The following is a 15337-nucleotide window of genomic DNA, read 5'->3' as shown; positions in this document are numbered from 1 at the left end:
ACAGTCAGAGTTTGGAACAGTCACATTCTCTGAAGGACAAAGTGTCACTCAAATTCTGCTTAATGAATCTACTTCCACAAAGAGCTACCAGCTAATTCAGGGCTGAAGAACAGGGCAATGTCTATCCCCAGACACAAATTATCAAAAAGGAGTTGGAGGCATTATGATGAAGGCTTTTACAGAGGGCGCAGTGTCAGCCCATCTTGACTCTCTACAGTCAAAAATGAAATTGTACACTCATTGGTATTCAGGAAGAAGCACTACTGCTGCCCAAATGATCAGCAAAGGAGATGAAAGGCACAGGGGTGTTCTGGACAAGACTATAATGATCAGGCTATAAAATCACAGAGATAGTTGCTTTGGACAAGAAGAATAAAAATAATAACAAGCATCGAGCAACTCTGAGCGAAATTAACACAACATATTGCAAAAATGCAAATCTGCATTTGCAACATTTTTGGGTGGCATATTTACTGGGATTACACAGTAACCTGCTGCCAGCAAGAACAGGTTGGCATGTTGTCAGTTGGCTCCAATGTAAGGTCATGTGTCGACACAATGAATAGAGGACAAACATGTTGCTGAGCCGTCAACTTTTATTTGTCTCCATCTGACAAATGATCTGTGTAGCATGATGCCAAAAACATTGAATTATTTTGAAATTATATATCTTTACTCTCCGTGACACAAAATCTCTGCCAAAGCTGAGAGCATCATGAGTGGCAAGCTGTAAACACCCACACCCTTTGTTTTCCATGTAAGCCAGCACACTCGTTGCAACTTGATGCCCATCATTGCAGGATACGCCACTGTCATATTCCTTAGCAGCGATGCACATCAATTTCAGAATAGCAGAAATTTTTATCACATTCACTTACTGCATCGGCACATCCCTACTAGACTACTTCTTTTACCAGCATGGCATGTTCAGTCTGAGCTTGGGGCATCAGTTGACCTGAGTCAAATGGCCCATGTGTGCGGAACACCTAAGATGAGACTGTGCAGTCCTTTATGATGGCATAGATACAGCCAATAGATGGCACTAGAGGGTGGAGTCAAAAGTTTCTGCATACACTACACTGCCTCCACGATCTCTGTTGGTACTGCTCTGTTTCGTCCATGTCCGTAGACTTGCAGGATATGTGCAAAAATACAGACAAAATAAAGGCAGAGTACGGACAGAAGACTCCATCAGTCTCTGTCTCTAACGCTGAGCATAAATGAGCCCTAACTCAACTGAGATACGGCTCAAATCTAGATCAGGCTATCTATAGTTTTGACAACCAACAAAACATTTTGATAACAGTCCTCCAACAGGGCTGTAACTTAGTAACCCTGGACCCTGTGGGTCACTGAATCTGTATTTAGTGCTACCTGGGTGCTATTCCAGTTGCATGTCAGAGATCTGTGATGTGCAAAAAAAATGATTTGGTTGGTCATAGCAAATGTTTGGAGGATATAAACTTCTCTATGATATTTTTAAGTGCTGGATTGGCAGGTTTCCATGGCTAAGCACTCTATTATTTGGGCAGAGGTCCATACAGATTTTGTCTGTGTGCAAAAGAGGACAATTACCAGTCAGTGCTACATGTATGTGCAGCTCCATCAGTGAACAGGTTTTTACAGGGTTACAGAAACTAGCTGGCTGTAGTTGTTGATAATGTATATACTCTACATTGTTTTCAAATCTGATCATATCAACATGGAGCTCAGGAGATTCTTTAATAAAAAAAAATAGTTCTTACAAATCTACAGGATTTCAAGTAGATTTTAACCCACTTGAAATCCTAGGAAGTTTCACACTCAATTGCTTAACATGTGGGTGTACTGTACATTACTGTGCAAAGTCTTTGTGGAGGTTTAGAACATATTTGTAACTGAACAGTGTCTGCAGTTGTATGTGGCCACAATATATGTGAACCTCTCCTACCATCTGTCCTGACTTAAAGAAAAGAACTGTGTGTGACTATGCCATATGTCTCCTTCTCCTCCTGCAGGTGTTCTTCAGAGCGGGGACTCTGTCCAGGCTGGAGGAGCAGCGAGAAGTTCAGACCAGGAGGAACATTACTCTGTTCCAGGCTGCCTGCAGGGGATACCTGGCCAGACAGGCCTTCAAGAAGAGGAAGGTAAGGCTGCATGTAGGGGAAGGGATAATGTGAGGGAAATTCTCCTCTCTGAAGAAGTGACAGACTGGGGATGAGGAATCAAGTCTCTTTAATACGTGCAGCATGGAGAGAAGATCCAAGTGTTCTCTACCAACATTCAGAATGTACAGACTTATATACCATACTGAAACTCTGACCCCAGTTTGCACGCACCAGCTGCACTCATAAAGGAGATTGCCCCCCAATAAAACAGATTTATCAATACAGGAAGTATCCCCCCACCAAAATGAAAGCATTTGACTCTAAGATGTAGGAAATTACCCCCCAGTACAGATTCCTGAGTAATTCCCACGATAACTTCAACAGATCTGAAGGATCTCTAACGGTACATCATTGTAGCCTCATTTTTATTGCTGTAAAAATATTTTTCAATGCATACTTCGTAAAAAAAAAATCATCCATTAGGAACACTGTTATGTGGTACTGATGGTAATGAATAAAAGTGAAACATCAGATATACAGGGAGATGTCATGGGATACAGCCCCATTCTCAATAAAAACAAACAGCAGGAGCTTTATAAAACTACTGAAGGGGTGTCTGTTTGAAGGCGGTTTTGTAATCTTTTCGTTAATCCTCTGAATGTAATTTTCTTTATACATGGAGAAACTATTATTGTTTTTATCTGCTGGCCCTATGCAGTTAACACGAACAACATAATTAATGGAGCTTAATGTCTTCGCCCCATGCTATTAGATTGTGTTTTACGGTGTAAGGATGAAAGACAGAGTTGCAGCTGTTGCAGCATTTAGGCTGTAAATTCTCAAACTGTTGCATATCTGTGGCCTCAGGAGAACACTTGGGAAATCTTAAGAGAGCACAAAATTGGCAGTAGTAAACCCTCACTACTATAATATAAAATACCGGTACGTAAAATACAGCATAAAAAGCTACCATATAAAAATAAAGACAATGTAAAGATGATCTTGTTTTGTACAAGCTGAAACCCCTGTAACTTTCTGAAACTGTCAATCCAACATTCACACACACTTGCACACTGCATTGCAAATGATTGATACACACAATCTTTTTACACTGAATGCAAACATAACTTTTGTTTGTTTACAAGGAAACTCTTTTATTTACACAATCTGGCTAAATTACTTTGGTTGGGGCCAGTTTCCAGTATTACTGCATAGAAAGAGAGGTGCAGGCAGCCAGTTGTCTCTTTTCAACTGACCTCAACCCTGATCAGGATATACACACACACTATTGGAGCTTTTCCACTATCACTTTTGGTCGCGCTGAGTCAAGCCATGCAGCACCGTTTTTTGCTTCCATTATCAGTCCAGATGTGCTGTGCCACACCGAACTGCCCCAGAGATGGACCCTCCCAGAGTAGTTCAAAAGCTGGGCCGCCTGCCCTAAAGCGGGTAGTGGCGACATCTCACCGACTGCAGCCAACCCTCGACAACCCCCCTTCTCCCCCTCAAGCAAACCAAGTGTGTACTCACCTCCGTGTGCAGGAGACCAGAGAGAAAGGCATTTTTAGTTTCTCTCCTGCATCCTGCTTTTACTTTAGATATCTGCTTTATTTTACTGTTTCATGTTCCCTATCAGCTGCATTAGAAGTTTTGTGAAGTTGCTGCTCGAAAACTCAACATTTCCTTATTTTGCTGCTTCACAGCAGGAAATTATTATTTATTGTGAACAATCTATAGAAAATGAAATATGTTTATTACTGAATTAGCGGAACTTTGTTGGCTGCTTTTCTTTAATAAAGGCAAGTCTAATATCACTGCAGGGAGAAAGAGTAAAAGCAGAAACAGCCACAGTGAGAAGTTGATGAAGAGCAGGCTCTTACTGCACCTCTGCAAACAGTTCACCTCCAACAGGTAAACTTCTTTTACCTGTGGGAAAAACACATGCAGCAAAAATAACAGGGCACTTGAGCTGTGGATCAGCCTGCTGCTTTTGAACATTATCACTCAAGACAATCCTTCATCAGTTAAAGACACACCTTCAAGTGGTTAGCTCTGTTGAAATGGAGGTATAAGAGGTATATGTTCAGTGGTTCCTGCCCCCTTTCTAGAGCCACACAGACTAGCCAGTAGGAGTCACTAGTGCAGCGACAAGGACCACCCGCAATCAATGCCAGCTCTGTTTGCGGGCAGGCTGTAGGAAAATTTGTCAGGCTATGATCCCTGTTCCCTGTGGTGGTGGTGGTGGGTGAGTGCTTTATCCTGTCACCATAATGGCATTTCAGCTTTATTTGACTGCTCATAGTGAAATGAAACATGTTCAGACCAGAGGAGATTAGTTTGCATTGTAGCCAAATGAGCTTTTTTGGTGCTTCACAAGTTGCCCTTGTAAAGGATTTTTTCTTTGCTATTTTCTTCTCCCTGCATACTGTTGGTCGTGTGTGTGTGTGTGTGTGTGTGTGTGTGTGTGTGTGTGTGTGTGTGTGTGTGTGTGTGTGTGTGTTGTTCCACCAGAGTGAGCCTGACAAGTGGAAAACATTGCTGGCGTGCACTGACTGACTCTTGAAGATACCAGTGGGGATCTGTTGACTTTCTGTGTGTGTGTTACTTCACAGAAGTTTTGATGTTGCTCTTGGACGTTTTCTCATGTAGACACAGTTCATTTGGTGCACAGATTTTGTATATAACTAGTTAATGTGTGTGTGTGTGTGTGTGTGTGTGTGTGTGTGAGATTGGGTAGAGATTAAGCTTTAGATCCCCGTCCTCCTTTTATTACCATTTCAGTTTATTCTTTCTTCCTGCACAGGGCTGCCAACTAAAATTACTTTTCAAGGGCATTTGGGTTTCACTTGACTACTCTGTCTCCCCCAGAGGACTCAGTTTGAGCCTCATCTCTTGGTGTAAATAGTAATCTCATGTGATTGATGAAGTTGGAATTGGGTTTATTTCTTTGTGACCATTGCAAGCAACTAGTTGTTACTGTGCATTTTGTACGATTTAGGCAGTGTCAGACAGAGAACAGGAAAACATTCACAATTTAGTGACTTTGTAATTCACCTCTGTATGCTTCTTTATAGTAAGTTTCTCCTCAAAGCTTAGTGGAGTTTGCTCTGTGTTTTTTTTTTTTTTTTTTTTTGGCCAAACGTTAGTTTTATCTCCTACCTAGGAGATGTTATCTCCTACACTGGAGATAAACTTTTAGGCTCAATTAGGCTGTTTGGAGAGTGTGAAAGTTGTGCAGATGAAGTGCTTAGTACATGATCTAAAGGGCATTGAAAGTTCAGCCAAATGCAGCATAAACAACAGCCCATTTGCAACAGCTGTTTGCAGCTTGCATCCCTCTCTTTCTTTCTTTCTTTCTTTCTTTCTAGTCCTTTTTACTCATAGATCATGCGATAGGGTGGCAAGGAAGTACTGTCATTACACAAGCTTTGCTTTTTATACACAACCAAATGCCAGTGTTACACAAAACAGGTATGACAGGTGTGACATACAACATGCCATTGGGCAGCATTCTCTAAACAATAACAATCCTGGATTTCACTGTCTACCCAATCTGCTGACACAGCTAGGTCTGGGTATCACCACTGATTTCCTGAATTCATTTGATTTTGATTCAAGGGGTCCTGATTCGATTCGACTGGAGATTTTATCAGTTACCATGCCAGTTTTTGCTAGCTTTGATAAAGCTTATAGTTAGGGCTGGCTCAGGCTTGTCCTGTACCAGCCCTTAGTTAGGCTGACTTGGGCCTAGTCTGCCGGAGGACCCCTCTATAATACACCGGGCCCCTTCTCTCCTTCTCTCTCTCTCTCTCTCTCTCGTATCCTATTACTGCATCTAGCTAACCCGGCCATTCTGGATGTCACTAACTCGGCTTCTTCTCCGGAGCCTTTGTGCTCCACTGTCTCTCAGATTAACTCATATCACAGCGGTGCCTGGACAGCGTGACGTGTGTGGTTGTGCTGCTGCCGTGGTCCTGCCAGATGCCTCCTGCTGCTGCTGCCATCATTAGTCATTAGTCATACTTCTTCTGTTATTATACACATATGATTATTGTCACACATGTATACTGCCAGGTATTAATACATACTTTCAACATATTGTACCGCAGTAACCAGAACTATAACTATAATATTATTACTTCCATTAATGTTGTTGTAAGATACTGTCATTACCTGCAGCTCTCTCTCGCTCTCTCTCTCTCTCTCTCTCTCTCTCTCCCTGTGTCATATGGATTACTGTTAATTTATCATGTTGATCTGTTCTGTACGACATCTATTGCACGTCTGTCCGTCCTGGAAGAGGGATCCCTCCTCAGTTGCTCTTCCTGAGGTTTCTACCGTTTTTTTTCCCCCGTTAAAGGGGTTTTTTTGGGGAGTTTTTCCTTATCCGCTGTGAGGGTCTTAAGGACAGAGGGATGTCGTATGCTGTAAAGCCCTGTGAGGCAAATTGTGATTTGTGATATTGGGCTTTATAAATAAAATTGATTGATTGATTGATTGATAGTATGTGAAAGAGATTCTCGGAGAACGAATAGTGTAACATTTACAAGGAATTATTTTTTTCAAAAGAATAAAAACACAACAGGAATAAAACTGAATATTTTATAACTAAGTGTTACTTTTAGAGCATTAACAGTAATATTAAATCAGCAAAGTCACAGTATAAACCCAATATCTCACTGGAAACAAAATAAAAATGTCAAACAAATAAATCATATTCCTGACATCACAATACTGAGGGAAGTTTATAAAGAATAAAGAACACAGTCAGTCAGTCAGTATCAGTCCTGTCCTCTCTGCTGCTGAGGAGACTCACTGCCTGCAGGTCACATGACCACAGGTCACATGACCACCGGTAAGTTTTAAGATACCAGACACACTGACCTAAACCATCCAACATAAACAGTTGTTGTTTTAGCTTGTTAGTAACAACTTGCTATTAGATGGAAAGCGTTTGTGTTTGGTGGACAAGAGATGCGGACAGAGCAGATTGAAATATCATTTTTCTACATGTTTACATGTTGCTGAACAGCTGTATCGATGAAGTATTGGCTTTTTCCCCTGTGGAGGTTTTATTGCACACACAGTAACCAGCGTAGCTGTCAGCTCACGTTATCTGCACCTCTCTGTATCTGTGTTTGTACGTAAAAGTGGCGCAGTAGCCAGGACGCACAGACAGCAGGAGGAGACGCTGCAGCATGATAATGAATTACACCCAAATGTAAAATAGTGAGCTAACAGCCATCAGTTATAGATAAAAGAGTTGGTAACATCAGACGCTTCTCAATACTACAGTCCCTCAAGCGTCTGGTTTACTACCGGCAAGATTAACAGGGCTAAAGATCCACACATCTGTGGGTAAAAAGCGTATATTAAAAGATCAATCTTGGATTTTATGAATCAATATCGTGTCATTCCAGTGAAGATCGTTTTAATCAGATGAATCGAATATTTCAACCCAGCCCTACTTTCAGCTGCTGTCCTTCTTTGCCTTAGCTACTAACTTCTACTAACTGCTTTTTAAGTGCTACGACAGAGGGTCGCACTCATAACACGTCGTCAAAACATCACACCCATCCCGTCCTGCTGGCTGTCCCTTTTACACAGACTTTGATTTGGCACTGTGACTACCTCTTATGCCAGCTTAAAGGTGAGACAACTCTGTCCCCTCAGTCCACCATTGTATATTTTATACATAAGGGTGAGCTGTTTTTTTGTTTTTTTTTTTAAATTTAACCAGGAATAGTCCCATTGAAGGCATTCCTAGCCAAGACAACAGCATGAAGAATTTCATATAACAATTAGCTGCGGTATGATGGTGTGACATCCCCGCTTGAACAGGCAGTGTGAAAGGGCTTCTCTCTGTCTTTTTCTCTTGCCCCCTCCTTGTTTACTATGGACAGCAGCACTATCCGTGCTGCTAAAACAACAGCTAAGTAGCTGGTATTTGAAATGTGTGCGATAGGCTTATCAGAGTTTCATGGGGGTTTTGTATCAGTAACGTTAGATTAAAAAAATACATGAATCAATCTCTCTCTCTTGCTCACTCACCTGCTTGCTTAGTAGACTGCGTATGTGTGCACGTTTTAGAACTCAGACACTGTGCACGGGTGGTTCTTGTGTGTTTGACATAAAGAACTGCTGTCGTCACTGCACCATTCTATTCTGTTTTACAGTTGAAAGTTGTAGTTAGTTAACTGCGAGGGTTATCCCTTTTGTTTATTCTGCATTTGGCAGTGAATCTTTTGAATGAATTTGGTTGTGAGGTGGGGTACAGGAACATCCCACAGATGCTCAGTCAGATTGGGGTCTGGGGACTTTAGAGGTCACTTGACACAGTGCAGTCTTTGTCACATTCCTTGGGCCATTCCTGAGCATATTTATGCAGTGTGGCATGGTACATTGTCCTGCTCTAGGGGTCACTGCCACTGGGGAGTGCCATTGCCTAGGGGGCATTCTTGGTCTGCAACAGTATTTGAATGGGTGAAGCATGTCAGGTGGCATCCTCATAAATGCCAGGACCAAAGGATTCCCAGCAGAATATTGCATTGTAACCAGATGATCAATGTTATTCACTTCACCCGTCAGAGGTTTCAGTGTTGCAGCTGATCAGTGTATGTAGTTTGTCCCGTGCAGCTCTTCATCTAACACCTCCACACTGTGGCCTTTCCTTCTTGTTCCATTACTACCTGCAACATACAGACCAATCCTCTGATGTAAAACAGTCTCCTCTCGTTTTATAGAGGCATTGTCGAAGAGCAATCATGGAGAGTGCTAACTGCATTCAATAGTTTATAGTTTATAGTAGTTTCCTGTGACAGTTTAACAATAAAAGCCAGGTGCACTTTAAGACATATGCAGTTGATCAATAAAGGAGCTGGCTGAAACCAAAAAGGCAGTCTGAGGGACTTAAGAAAAAGCATGTTGGCCGATGTTGATTTTCATGCACTACATCCCGCCAATATCATCCCTATATCCATATCGAGGTATATGGTCAAAAATATTTTAAAATTTGATTTTCTCCATATTGCCCAGACCTAATTAAAACATTTTGCTGCTAACTCCTAGTTTTGTAATGAATGGACGTCTATATACTCAGGATGTAGAATTAAATTTTTTCAGGAGCTTTTTTTATTGCCAAAACACAAAATCAATTAGTTTATTCCTCTTTCTAGTCTATATTCCTACTTTGGGGAACGTCTCCTGTTTTCCTCCAAGTTGTCTCTCCCTGTCTGGGGGAGCAGTGTTCAAAGCACTCCGGGAAATAAGTGAGAGGGAGAATGAGAAAGGAAGAAAGGAAGAAAGGAAGGGAAGCTGGTGAAAGAGAGACTGTGCCTCGCCATGGGGGAATAGACAAATAGAAGAGATCCGCTGGCTGCTTTGAAGCCCTGCAGTCTGTCTCTACTCCCTCTATCTCTTTGACATTCATGGGGAACAGTTGAGAGTGAAGGAGCATGGGGGATTCCACTGCCAGCCAACCAACACTGAGCCTAATTAAATAGTTGCCTAAAGACAGAACCCCCTCCCCATCCCCCACCCCTCCGACTGGGAACAGGTGGGCTCAGGCAGACACTGCTGTTTGGTGTGTGTGTGTGTGTGTGTGTGTGTGTGTGTGTGTGTGTGTGCGCGTGCATGCGTGCGAGCGTGCGCATGCGTGTGTGTGTGTGTGTGTGTGTGTTTGTAAGCCAGGGCCTATGTAACACCCTCCTAGGTGCATGGTGCAGGTGTAAAGGAGCGCTAGAGGGCAGCGGAAGACGCACACGTCATTACAGTTTCTTCTTCTGTCATTTAGGGGGGGGCACTGTTTAGATCTGCCACAGCATACCCCATCATTATATTTATATAATTCATGTAGAAGGTGTTAGTGACTGATTAGCAAACAATGAGTGGGTTTTACCTGAGGTTAGTGAGTCATAATTGGCTGCATTAAAATGTAACCAAAAACACAAACTGTCCCCAAGATTGGTAGTATGACTGTAAGTAGGCCAAGCATGCAGAGAAATGGAGCATATTTGTGCCTGCCAAGGTTCCCACAGCATAACACTGCTTTTCCATTCACCTCCTTTAATGCACAAGAACCTGAGTGGAAATGCTGCAAATTCAAGGAAAAAAAGAAAGAAATCTTGAAATCTCAGCCAAGAATTCAAATTCAAGAATTCTTGGCTGAGATGGAAAAGTTGGTGTATGGATCAGAGTAATATGCAAAATAGTAGCAAATAAATCATGATGTATATTTAAGGTAAGAGACTTTAAGTAGCAGCAGACAAAAACATCAGGTACAGAATGTGTGGAGTGAAGAGCAACACAGTAACACATGAATTGTCAGAAATTACATATTTTCATTATGTTTTGAGCATTGACTGTAAACAAAGATGGACAACACTACAGCTCCCCGAAAGTGAAGCCAAAAGATCTAGAATGCCCCCCCTGGTGGCTGGCTGGGTCATAAACCCCACCCCCCTCATGTTAGTGGATGGGACAGGAGCCAAACTAAAAACACAAAGTATACTTAAAATAAATTTTTCCCAAAGACAGTTTCTGTCATTTTAGGTAGTTCTAATTGATCTGCTGCTTGCTCAAGTGTTCATTTTTCTGATGAGTTTGGCTATAACTAATCTGATGTTAGAAAAGGGGGTTTGATGTCATGATTGACACCTATGCGTGCCAATCGATATGCTTGTTATCAGTGGCGCTACTCGGGATAGGTCGGACGGATGTTTGGATTGGAACTTGTTACCAGTAGAGATTGCCACTGCACAGACTCTAGCTCCAAATTATGTCACCAGAGCAAGATGGCAGTGGCTGCATCCAGGATATTTTGGCTTTATTTTTGTACAGTTGGAGCAAGTGGAGACACATCCTCCATCTTTATATACAGTCTATGGTTGTGAGCTACATTCGGACTGAAACCTTGCTATAGGCTTTATGCACAAGTCTGACAGTTTGCACTGCAACTAAAACACAAAGGTCAGGGGCCTCATTTATAAAACAGTGTGTTGGATCCATACTTGTCGGTGAAGATTCTCAGTCATCCAGGTCATGGTAATCATAAGTGCTATATCGTAGGCAACTGGACTTGCTTGCATTTCTTGAAGACGTTTCACCTCTCATCCAAGGAGCTTCTTCAGTTCTAAACGACTGGTACGAAGTTGCAGGCTTTAAACCCTGTGTGGGTGGGAACCCTTGCAGAGTCGTAGGGGTCACATGTGAGCTCTTAGTTTCAGAGTCGTTATGGTCACAATGTGAGTCGTTGACCCACCTGGCCACCATGTCGTCTGGGGAGGGATCTCAAGACTGCATTGTAGGTGGGGGATAAGTAGTGTTGTAAGCTACCCCCTCTGTTTAACGATGGTCGTTCCAGCTTGACGTAGGCTTCTTTTACTCCTCTTTCAAATCATCTTTCCTCCCTGGCCAAGATGTGCACATGTATAAATCTGTGCATTCCTGGCTGCACTGAACTGCATACATTACATTACTCTGCATATGTCTGGGTATTTTGTCCTTGGGGTGGACAAGTTTCTGTCTCAGTGTGTTACTGGGTTTACAGTGCACAGGGATGTGGTGTTTGTTGAAAATCCTGAGTTTCTCAGACACTCCTGCAACATAAGGAATGACAATGTTGTTACGTTTTTGTATCTCTTCCTCTCTGTCTGCTCTGGGTCTTTTTGAGGTTTTTGCAAAGGCCCAGTCGGGATAGCCACAGGTTTGAAGAACTTCCCTGATGTGTTTCTGTTCCTTTACCTTCCCCTCTGTCCTAGTGGGCACATTTTCAGCCCGATGATTCAGTGTCTTGATAACTCCCAACTTGTGCTCCAGTGGGTGGTGAGAGTCAAACAGCAGGTATTGGTCCGTGTGCAGGTTTTCTGTACACCTCTATGTTTAGGTTCCTGTCCTCTTCAGTGTGCACTGCACAGTCTAAGAAGGGTAGACTGTCTCCTCTGACATCCTCCCGTGTGAATTTAATGTTGGGGTCCACTGTGTTAATGTGTTCTGTGAAGGTTTTCACTTGCTCAGTTTTGATTTTGACCCAGGTGTCGTCCACATACCTGAACCAGTGGCTAGGAGCTGTTCCTGGAAAGGTGGTCAGCGCTCTCCTCTCCACATCTTCCATGTAAAGATTGACCACTATAGGGGACACCTGTCGGATCCATACTAAAAAATTACGTGCAGTGGCGTGGGTAGCTTCTTGGTGGATATTGCCGGCGCCCCATGTACAGAGGCAATGCCTTGCTGCAGCGGTCACGGGTTCGACTTTGGCTTGCAACCGTTTGCTGCATGTTGTCCCCCCACTCTCTCTCTCTCTCTCTCTCTCTCTCTCTCTCTCTCCCCCTCTATTTCACACTGTCCATTAAAGGCAAAAAGCCCCAAAATTTACCTTTAAAAAAAAAAAAAAAAAGAGTATGTGCACACAAAAGTCTAAAATGGTGTGTGCCAACAAGGATTCCAATTTATATAATCACGCACACACTCATCATCAGGCAAGTGTTAGATTTATAAATCACAGTCCCCTGTAAATGTGTGCACAGCCTTATATCCTGCCATCTACACACCCACAAGTGGTACACACAAAGCAACATTACACACAAGTGCCATTACATTATTCATATGCTTATAACGGTTTATGTTTATATCTTTATTTAGTTATTACAGCAATCAGACTTACAATCAGTTGTATCTTGAAATAATATGAAGTGAAATTAAAAGTGTAAGAGCCATCATTGTACATATGACCATTTGTGTCAGGTACTTCCCTTGTGTCCACAATTTTTGCACCCATTGGTCAGTTTCACTACAGGTGCACATATTCTCTTGCGAGTCTCTTTTTTTATAGATGACAGCTTTTGCATGGCAAGTGGCGTATGCCTCTTTCAGGCCATATTTTGTGCATATACAGAAGATATATATAAGGCTTTACAAAACGTAAAATAAAACTAACTCTCTTACTTACATAGCTCAAATCACAGATTTATTTCAGAGGGCCTTAGAAACTGAACACCATAAGCCCTTGATGCCTAGATCCTCAATTCAGAAAAGGAATAATTTCACCCTTGCCCTCCCTGTACCCCCATGGGCTGTTTGCATGTGAGCTTGTGCAGGACAATGACTTCAGACAGGGAATGTAACAACAGAGCAGGTAGATGAAAGGAGAGATTGTTCATGGAGTGATATGCATCTTCAAATTCAAGATATTCCATCCATTGTTTTATGTTAGATAAAATATGAGAGCCATGCTTGCAGTACAGGGTCAGAGGTCAGGGAGAAATCTGATTACTGAGCTGCTGCATGTATATGCAGATGTACAGTAACCGGGTTACATGTAAACAGGTTCTCCGATTACCTTAGTAACCGACCTACTTATGGTCATGTAAACACACTGAATGACAGAGGATGGATCCCTCTGCCAGGACGTCACTACGCACAGTAGCTTCTGTTTGTAGAGAGTAGACACGAGCCACAGCAGAAGAAGTACAATAGTAAGTGAATGTCAACTCTGTATAATATCAAGTAAGATAATTTTGAGTTTCAGGCTAAGTGTGAGAATACATTTTTTTATTTATATATAATCGTGTCATTTTTTGTAATACTGGTGCAGCAATGTGCCTTAAATCCGACTAGGACGATATCATAAACTTAAATGTAGAACTGTCCCGCTGTGAAGACTTAAACAGGTCACCAAAATGAAAGGAAGAGGACAAATATTTGCTGTGTTATCTTCATCTAGCACAATTTTAAAATAGCTCTGATTCTTGAAATAAGCAAATTAGTCTAGTTTTCTTTAAAAGGTGGATATTAGTATGAGAGCCTTTGACTTCTCAGACTTGTTTCTTCTTAGCTCTACCTGAAAATTTGATTACTATTTACAACTTAAAACTAATTTACTAATCTACTACAACAACTTCTTGAAAAGATGATTTGTCAAGTAACATTAAATCAGCCTCAATCAAGAAAAGTCGCCCTAAAATTTGAAGCTTGAGGAAAAGAAAGAGTATTTTCTTGTCCAGATCAGGAGGAGTGTGGGAATCTGACATAAAGTTTATAAAAGTGTTCTGAAGAAGATTAGAGTGAAATGGCCCAGATCAGTATTTCTCAAGCTACTCTTCAAGACTGCTGGTTTTTCCTTTCATCCCGCTGCGCTACTGCCACAGATCTTTTCCCTGCCCTCAGTCAGCTTTAAACCAGTTACTGGTCTTCATGGTCAGAAGTTTAGCTCTCTCTGTAACTGGGTCATTCCTGATCTCCAAACCTGAAAATGGAAGCTGACATTTCGAGTGACATGAACATTTCAAAAAATAAAAATTCCTGGGTTCCATGTTTGAAAAAGATTTTTTCATCTCCCCTGTAAATCCTCTCTGATGAGTAACATTTCTGTCATCAAGACCTCCCAGTCATGCCATTCTTTGCTGAAGAGAGCAATTTGTCCCAATTGTGTGTTATGAATGGCCCTCCAGATTACCTGCAGTTAGTGAAAAAAATCTCTTAATGCCTCTTCAACAAGCTGCCAGTGTAACATTGATGGTTTAATTTGTGTTTCAAAACCTTAGCAGTCTGTCTGATAGACATCAGCCAAACCACATACAAGTTTTTGCCAAATTAAATGAAACTGCTGATGATTTTGAGGCATGTGTGAGCATACAGGGCTGGTGACTGCCTAATCTTCTCTTTAGCCATGTTATAAGGCATCTCCTTTCTTGAAGAAAATCTTGTCTTGGTTTGGTTTTACAAATGGAAGCAATTTGGAGAGTCTGAATTGAAGTACAGTCAGGATTCTCATTTCCAGTAGACTTAAAATTCTAGATTTGCTCATTATGTCTTATTTTGGAGGAGGAGCCAATGCCAGCACAAACATTTAATTTTTTTTTTACCCCCAAAACATTTATTTATTACCCTCCCACATATTTGCTTGTAGATCCACAAGTGAAAATTGTAACATTCAGTAGGAATGACCCGCATTACAGGATACCAAGAAAAATCTTCCAGTCCAGCAAACAATATGCAAGTGTAAGCATATGTGGTGTACAATAAATAAATACCTTGTCACGAAGCCAGGAATTGTAAATGGTGGCTCAAAAAAGTCCCTCTGCCAAATAATAACCCACTTGTCCTAATGTACCTCTTGGTAGTGATTTGCTGTTACATTGGCACTTGACCACTCTGAAAAAAACAGTGCATCCATCAGCAGTGACCTGTTAATGCTCTTACAGGTGTAAACTAACCAAATTATGTTGGTTGATTAATTAATCAATTAATCC

The 15337-nt window shown here is 41.7% G+C and overlaps 1 protein-coding gene across 6 annotated transcripts in view; it reads left to right on the top strand.

Annotated features, from left to right (window-relative positions):
- myo18ab (myosin XVIIIA b) overlaps positions 1 to 15337 on the top strand; it is a 241528-nt gene that overhangs the window by 142472 nt on the left and 83719 nt on the right. For all 6 annotated transcript variants that reach the window (XM_049576736.1, XM_049576735.1, XM_049576734.1 and 3 more), the window contains one exon: positions 1998 to 2126. In XM_049576736.1, coding sequence (XP_049432693.1) covers positions 1998 to 2126 — 129 coding nt within the window. The remainder of the gene's footprint in view (positions 1 to 1997; positions 2127 to 15337) is intronic.

Source organism: Epinephelus fuscoguttatus, linkage group LG5, assembly GCF_011397635.1.
Source record: "Epinephelus fuscoguttatus linkage group LG5, E.fuscoguttatus.final_Chr_v1".
Lineage (NCBI taxonomy): Eukaryota > Metazoa > Chordata > Actinopteri > Perciformes > Serranidae > Epinephelus > Epinephelus fuscoguttatus.
Note: the sequence above shows the minus strand (reverse complement) of the source record. Positions and strands in the feature narration are given on the sequence as shown.